Source organism: Eurypyga helias, unplaced genomic scaffold (genome assembly GCF_000690775.1).
Source record: "Eurypyga helias isolate BGI_N326 unplaced genomic scaffold, ASM69077v1 scaffold34075, whole genome shotgun sequence".
Classification (NCBI taxonomy): Eukaryota; Metazoa; Chordata; class Aves; order Eurypygiformes; family Eurypygidae; genus Eurypyga; species Eurypyga helias.
The window spans coordinates 9,465-18,013 of record NW_010252780.1 but is presented as its reverse complement, the minus strand read 5'-3'; the positions used below and the strand labels follow the sequence as shown (position 1 = coordinate 18,013).

Below are 8,549 nucleotides of genomic sequence, written 5' to 3'. Positions count from 1 at the left end.
TGATAATAACCTCCTCTTTTTTTTTTTTAATGTAGCTACAGCCTCACTGTTTGGACAGGAAAGGAAGATGTCTATTCTGTGGAAGATTTGCTTTACATCCGAGAAAACTTTGACAAAAGTAGGGTTTATTACGACATCTTAGAGCCACAAAAGTCTGAATTCAAAAAAGCTATAGGACTAGAATAGTAAATACGGAGCAGGCAGCCTCTGACCCTATAATACTTGGCCTCTTTCAATGTGAAATTTCTTGTTCAGGTGAATTCATTTTCCTTCCCCAAAGAACTGTATAGAACACAGCCGTGGTTACTGAAGGAGTTTTTGTATAGCACCTTATTGAAAGGCTTCTGAAATAGAAATTTAACGCCTTCCTTAATAGGTCAGAATTGTTACTTACCCATCATGTGGAAGTTCCTCTGGTTCACCCAGTGGCGTGAAGGCTGTTCGCGTTACCCAAATAACTCTGGTGCTTCTTCCCTGCCAGCACGTACAGGGGAGAACGGGCCCAGAGGATGGTTGTGGCCCAAGGTAATTTGCTGCTAAAGGCTTTTATGTAAGCCAGAGTCTACGGGACGCTCCGTCTCTTCCAGAGCCTGCTTTTGTGTCCTACAGGGGAGGACAGGAGTTCAGTACAGAACTACGCACCTCCCATAGGGGTTATTTTGTAGCCCTCCTCCACAGGAGGAGTCCAGCCTATTTAATTTCGCCCGTTTTTTGATTGTCTAGCTTCTGAATCCCTTAAAATGAACACAGACACTGAAATCCATGCAGATTGAGACACAGGCTGTGAATTGTTGTCTTTTGCCAAACATTACAATTTTTTTTTTCCCAAATGACAGGAGATTCTGATTTGTAAACAAAAGCTGATTCTGTGAAGGGGTATTACCCTGGCATCTCCTTGCCCTCCTTTTCCCATTCCTCTCTTACATGTAAATTTTTTTGCCTTTGGTGTTTCACACAACACTGGACAGGCTGTTCGTACTAAAGGGGTTGGAACTGGATGATCTTTAAGATCCCTTCCCACCCAAACCATTCTCTGTTATTCTGTGATAGAGAGTCAATTACAGCATTTTTTGGTTCTTAAAGCCTTTTTATAGTATTAGTACAACTGTGATAGAAAAATGAGTTGTATTTATTAATCCTAAATACTGAAATACAGTGATTTCATGCAGTCATTAAAATGCAAGGTTCCTGGGTGTTACCTAAGCTCCTTTGACCGGTTTATCTAATCATTGTTTTATGATACTGAGGGGTAGAGCTTTCATCATTTTTGTCACCTACTACGGTACAGTTGGGTAAAATTAGGAAATATTTTTCCAAATGAGGAAGAAAACTATCTATTTGTACTTGGAATAGTTAAACAGGGTACTAGATTTAATTTACAGAGTCAGCCAGCATGAACAGCAATAGCCACCAAAGGGTCAATTTTGGCGGTGCAGTTCTTTTTAGTGAATTGGGAGAAACTATTTATTTTTCAGTTCACTGTTGACAGCGTGATCTGATTTAAACAGATTTAACCGCTCGGTTCTTTACAGCATCTCCCTCTTTCTTCTGCTTGGCGTGTACATGTTGCTGTACCCGGGAGAAGGAGAGGTTGACTGTTTCCTAACTGATCATGACTTTGGAAAATATTTTAAGTACTTCAGAGACGCTTTTCTACAGCAGATCATTTTGACTAGAAGAGGTTCAGGAGCTGTTGCATGAACAGGCGTGCTTGCAGATCTGGTCATGCCGTATCCTTTCCTGGCTGGTGACCCTTCCATGTAACTCCCCTTCAGGGAGAACGGGCTATGTGAATGTCCCCAGCTCCAGTTAAACCAGTTACAGACACCGCTTTGAATCTATACTGTGTACAGTACGTCAGTCGGAGATAGCATAGTTCAGAGGTTTTTATTTTTTGGGATGTAGCATTGAACGAGAAGCACTTGGGGGACATCAGCAAGCTTTTGGAATCAAATGCAGCGTGGATGCACTAGCCAAAATGAATCAGCCAGGTGTGGGAATAACAGAATTCGCTTTTGAGGGACATAAAGTGATGCTTGAGGACGCATCACTGTGGCCGTGTTCATCTACTGAATGAAAGGTGCTATTAAGAGCGTTGAGGGTTTTGTGTTCTTACCGAGCACTTCACTAGATCTAGGCCTAGCCTAGATTTCTTTTCAACATCCTGCTGGTCATTCAGAAGCAGCAATACATTCTAGTCATACATTCACTTGCAGCAGATTTAAAGGCAAGTATCTCGTTGTCCTTTTGTTCCACGATTTAAATAAACAATTAGGACTGGAACAGACTCCTGGATCTTGTTTCAGCTGCTTCTTACAGGCAGTTAGGTTTGTTGACTTGAGGGATTTAGTATTTCAGTTGGTGGGGCCTTTTGCTCTCCACACTGGCAAACTCTTCAGTTGCCCACTTGATCGATTCCCACCTGAAGTTTTAGCATTTGTTGAAACTGGCTAAATTACTAAGTGAAAAACGTTACCAGCAATTGCCAGAAGTATTCTTAAGGGTGAAGACATGATGGAAGAAGTATCGCTGAGTAATAGATGTGGATTACGAGTAAACAGATATACGCAGATAAAATTAAAAAATGCTATGATCTGGATTGCCAAAAAATTTACTTAAGGTAACGAGACATGAAAACTAGACTAAACAGAATGCTAGGAATTAATTCCATGGCGTGTTCTTGCAGTGACGTAATGGTTTGGCTGTATTGTTAATTGGATTCTTCTGTACGGATTGTCCTATATATATATGAATTTCTGTATGTGTTTTTTTTTACCAATGGTTGCCTCAGGTTCCCGTGAAGTCGTTTGTGTTGTTTGTCTTATTGCGTAAATAAATTCATTTGAATTTGTTCCTCTGTTTTTATGCCAGTTTTCTTACAAATGCTCTCCTTGTGAAATGAGATGTGTTCACTCTGGGGCTGGGAATAAGATAAGAAACGTGAGATAAAAGCCAGTTATTTATTCTGTTGTAAACAGAACTGTGGCAGTTCTGTGTTACTCTAGCTGTTGGGGTTTTTTGTTTGTTTGGTTTTGTTTAACCTGTCAGGAATCTATTCTTTGTACTTATAACTTAGTGTAGGAGCTGTCAATTTTGCCACCTCTTCGTGGCATCATCTTCCGTATCAGTGTTGCTTCATGTGTGCTGATACCTTTCAGCCAGGTTTGGAGATTAATTGCCCTTGCTACGTGAAAAATCTGGTTGGCTTTTGTGGAATCAGGTGTCGTACAGGATGCCCAGGTGAGTTAATTGATTAACAGAACATTTCTAAATTACTGCACATGTAGATCAAGCTTTGTGCTTTTCTGTGAATTTGAGAGAACTTATTAAATAGATAAAATGACATGTTACAGAAGAGAATTGACGTTGTTAGTCCTTCACAACTACTCAGTAATATCCTGCAGTAACATGGAAGCGTGCTGATGAAAGCAAAAGGGAAGTTGGTATTCTGAGGAATTAAAGAAACCTTCATCTTTCGCACTCATTCGAAGAATTATTCAGTTTTGGCCTACTCTGACTGCAAAAAAAGCCAGTCTTTTGGTTCAGTTAAAACCTTCAAATCAAAGCTGTCTGTATGTCCTTTATCAGCCAGCTGCCGACGGACTGATTTCCGCACTGTCCATTTAAGGTTTGGGTCTGAGCAGTGTAAACCTTGCACTTACGACTTCCACTGCGCTCCGTTTGGATGCCGAAGAACTCGATTCCAGCACCTGGCACCTGCTGTCTCTTGTGCCATAGCCCCAGCGAGCTCGATTGGAACCTTCCCAGTCCCCTTGTGCGGAATCGGGTTGATGTAAACATCCACTTCTACAGCACACCAGTAGGAATTCATGTTATTGGGGGTTGAGGAGACAGAGCTAGGGAACTACGCAGGAAGTCAGTGATGAAAATGGCCATGTCCTTCCTTTCCTTTAAGAAAAAAATACGTAAATTGTGGTGTTGGGGAATTAAAAATGTTGAGGCTGGTTTGGGTTTTGTTTCTTTGCTTTTTCAAGGTTACGGAGAGCCTATTAGAGTATTATGGGTTGCATCCTGCGTGATATCCAAGAGTCAGGAGGGCTGCTTTGCCACAGATTGCAGTGTTCTAAGATTTCTTTTACTTGATTTAAACTTTAAGTTTTCGGAGTATTTCTTTTAATAAATGTCCAGTAGTAAAATGACTAATAAAAGATATTAGGAAGTGTTCAGACAATTTCTTAAAGTAACATTTTTTCCATAAGCTTTATGCTACTTAAAAACCCTTTTCTACCAAAAAAACCCTATTTCATTTCTTGAAATTTTAATTGAAAACTGGTTTGTTGTGTTGTGTTTTGACGCTCACAGACCTTTGTTCTTCAGTATGTTCGTTTTTGGCCACAGGAGTACCTGCTTGCCAATGCAGTGTGATTCCCTGATGCCCAGGCTTATCTTTGGGGGTTAGCTCGTTACATTTACTGTCAGCCTTACCACAAGTTTTACCTATAAATTTTGAAGTAACCTATAGGCCAAAGCAAGGGCTGCTGGATACCATCCAAGCCAGGTGGGTGCATGAACAATCTTTGGTTCTTTGCTTCTCATCTAGGGCTTTGCTGTTGGAGTTTTGGCGTATGTCTGCCAAGTGAATGTGTCTTCACTGCGAATTACCATAATCATTGTGTCGTTACCCCCTTGTTCTTCAACCCACGGCTGAAGGAAATACTCCGCACTGCAGGTACTCCAGTTCGTAGTGGGGCATTAGGGTCTGTGTTCCCTTACACAGGAGCAGTAGCTCCGGGCAGATGGGTGGAATAGGCAGCCAGGGAAAACATCTTGGACTGGCACAGCAGAGCTTTTTCATTAAAAAACCCATAATAAAGAAGCATTATTTTTGATTGTTCTTCCAGTAAAATTCAAAATACAACATTTGATCACATTCTGAATATCAAAAGTTTGGGGGTGATTTTATGTTGTTTTTAATATCCTTATACTTTGGCTTGGTTCCCTCGAATTTTTCAGCGATCCTTCTGGCATTATAGCTGTTGCTTTGACTCACTGTGATTCCTCACTGCTGGAGCAGAAAAGAAATTCACATTTGCAAATGCATAATTTCAGTGGGGATCTGTCCAAGCAGAACTGAAACGTGTTTTTAAATGGTGCTTTGCTATTGCGTGTTTTTAAAGTACATGCACAGGTCAAGTTTATGTCTTAAAAGGGACTGACTCTTGAGAGAGAAGACTGTAACTCGTGACACCTATGGCAGCTTGCAAAATTGCTAGCTGGTGCCTTCAGGGAAAGAATACAGGGATTACAGTCCATCTGCATGCACTGGGATTTCAGAAATCTGGGAGTGAACTGGACTGTATACAATCCTGAAAAAAAAATATTTTGACCATTCAGTTTTTAAATGGCTGGACATGGACTCACTTTTGTTTTCCTGCTGGGGACGACACCTCTGAGTTAACGTGAGATGTACGCTCCCGTGCTAGCACGGGAGACGCCGTCTCTACGGCTAAACTTAAAACTGAGGGTCTGACTTCATGCTGGTAACCCCGACTTCTCTGGAGCTTCCTGGAGTGTTGAGCTGTTGGTGCCTTGGCTTCCTGACTACCAGTATAGACGGGCAGTGCGGCTGAGGCAAGCCCTGCCTTGAGCTGGAGGATGGACAAGACCCTCAGAGCTTCATTTCAGCCTAGATGGGGTTTTAGTGATTTAATGACACGTCACCTACTACATAGTACATAACCACCACAGAGGATTAATATGGCTGCAAAAGGAGTTTTCAGTAATTCTGTCATTCCTGTGGTTTGGTTATTACAAACTCACTTTCATCTTTGTTGAGCTTTAGTCAACACTTCAAGGAATTGGTTTAACTGCTGGTGTCACCAGAGTGCCTCGGTCCCTAATACTTAACGGTTACGTACCAGCAAAAAGAACCAGGCTTGTGTTGTAGTAGTGTGAGATGCTAAAGCTAAGGACATTCCTGGGAGGCCTGTGCTTGCTTTCTGTCAGTCACACGGGTCATCGGCCAAGGAGACACCTGTCCCAGGTAACAGGTGTCCTGCTTGGAAGAATGGGAATTTGTGCATATATGTATTTTGAAATAAGGGTAACTTGTTTAAAGGGGTGTAAGACCTATTGTTGTCTAAAAAGCATTAATAGCTGGGTATTTTATCAGAACAATTAGTCATAAAAATTGGAATTTTATCCCTTTCACTCTGAGAAAAAACCTGATTCTGATTTAAGATTGTAGAATCACAGAATGGTTTGGGTTGGAAGGGCCCTTAAAGACCATCTGGTTCCACCCCCCCTGCCACGGGCAGGGACACCTTCCACTAGACCAGGTTGCTCAAAGCCACATCCAGCCTGGCCTTGAACACTTCCAGGGATGGGGCATCCACAGCTTCTCTGGGCAACCTGTGCCAGTGCCTCACCACCCTCTCTGGGAAGAACTTCTTCCTGATATCTAATTCAAACCTCCCCACTTTCAATTTAAACCCGTTACCCCTTGTCCTGTCACTACAGGCCCTTGTAAAAAGTCCCCCCCAGCTTCCTTGTAGCCCCTTCAGGTACTGGAAGGTGCTCTAAGGTCTCCCCGGAGCCTTCTCTTCTCCAGGCTGAACAAGCCCAACTCTCTCAGCCTGTCCCCATAGCAGAGGTGCTCTAGCCCTCTGAGCATCTTCGTGGCCTCCTCTGGACTCGCTCCAACCAGTCTATCTCCTTCTGAAGTTGAGGGCTCCACAGCTGCACGCAGCACTCCAGGTGGGGTCTCACCAGAGCAGACCTCACCACCATGTGTCGACCGCCCCACACAGCTTGGTGTCATCAGCAAACTTGCTGAGGGTGCACTCAATGCCGTCATCCATGTCACCGACAAAGATGTTGAACACAACTGATCCCGACACCGACCCCTGAGGAACGCCACTTGTCACCGATCTCCACTCGGACATCGAGCCGTTGACCACCACTCTCTGAGTGCGGCCATCCAGCCAGTTCCTTATCGACGGAGTATCCTATCAAACCCCATCTCCTTGAAGGTACTGCAGTGCCAGCAGTACTTGAAGGTGAACATGTGTGGCTGGGAAATACTTTGCAACAGACATTCTTCCCTCTAATTCTAGATATAAACATTAATGAAAAAAAAAGCTGGTTGCTTTTATGAACACAGTGTGAATGTTTGTGGTAGGGTGGTTATTTGTGACTAATGCTAGCCTTCCCGTAACAAGCCGTGTTCTTGTCACATGAACAAAATAGCCAGCTAATGGAATAATGGCTTACTAATGCAAGAATTTATAAATACCTTATTTTAGTTGGAAAATTACTTACTGGTACTGCGTAACAGATGCAGAAAGATGGAGGTCTTATTAAGGATTGATGAGGGAGAAAAAACGGAATTTAATTACTATTTTAGTTTACTGTTCTTCTTGTGTAGCTGCAGCAAATTATGGCAATACTCTTCTGGAAGTGTTGAGTAATTGTAAAAGGCAGAAAAATCAAACCAAAATTACTCCAATGGCCTTTCTCTTTAAAGTAAAACCAAACAAAAATTGAAGGGAAGGATATTTTGAAAACTGAACACCACGCCTTAAGCGTGACCTTGAAAACTGCTGTTTTACTGTGTTCTTGTGTAGTGACTTACTGTTCTTCTATTTCTTAACCCAAAATACAAAGTTTTCTAGGTGGTCACTGTTTTTTGTGAGGCTGCCACTGTTTGTCGAGAATTGACTTTCACCTTACGGTTTCACAGCCTTCTTCAGAGAACGGGAAGACCAAAAGGAAAAGCTTTTCACCTTTCTAAACTGGCTGCGCAGAAGATCAGTAACCCCATGGGGGGTGGGGGGGAGGGATGTTACTGAAAGCTGTAGCTTACGTTGGCAGGAACGCTTGCTCACAGAAACATCATGTCCCTTTCACAGAATCATAGAATCACAGACTCCCAGAACGATTTGGGTTGGAGAAGGGACCTTACAGATCATCTAGGTCCAACCCCCCTGCCATGGGCAGGGACACCTTCCACTAGACCAGGTTGCTCAAAGCCTCATCCAGCCTGGCCTTGAACACTTCCAGGGATGGGGCATCCACAGCTTCTCTGGGCAACCTGTGCCACTGCCTCACCACCCTCTACTGTGTAAACGCTTAAGGATTTTATGCCATTAATCTTTTTTCACTGTCAGGTGGGAGAACTCGCCCAGGTGGTTCTCTCTGGGCGGGAAGCCACAGCTCTTTAAGGAAACCTAGCAAGGGAGGAGTTAGGGCTGGTGGCGTTTGCTTTACCAAGATGCACGGGGATCTGTTTCCGTGTTTGTAAACTGAAACGTTTGTTGGGGGGGACGAATTTAACGTCAGAAATTCAGGTCTTGCTTCCTATTCTTTGCTCAGAAGAGGTGAGTCATGGCTGGGAAGTGGCGAGGATTGAGACTCGAGAGGGGGCAGAAGTGTGTCTCCACTGAAGCGGAACCCCAGTAATGTACCCACCACGGGAAAGAGCCTCTCACACAGTGCTTTGTACAGACTTAGCTCCGTTGGATTAAATCTGATTAACTCTTCCAATTCTCCTGCATGGAGACAGCCTGGGAAACACAAAACACTGCCTT

The 8,549-nt window shown here is 43.2% G+C and overlaps 1 protein-coding gene across 1 annotated transcript in view; it reads left to right on the top strand.

Annotated features, from left to right (window-relative positions):
* The window catches only part of FAM151B (family with sequence similarity 151, member B), an 8,073-nt gene extending 7,887 nt beyond the window's left edge, over window positions 1–186 (top strand). The window contains exon 4 of the mRNA XM_010152475.1: window positions 36–186. Within this exon, the coding sequence (XP_010150777.1) occupies window positions 36–186 (151 nt within the window). The remainder of the gene's footprint in view (window positions 1–35) is intronic.
* The last annotated feature ends 8,363 nt before the right edge of the window (window positions 187–8,549 follow it).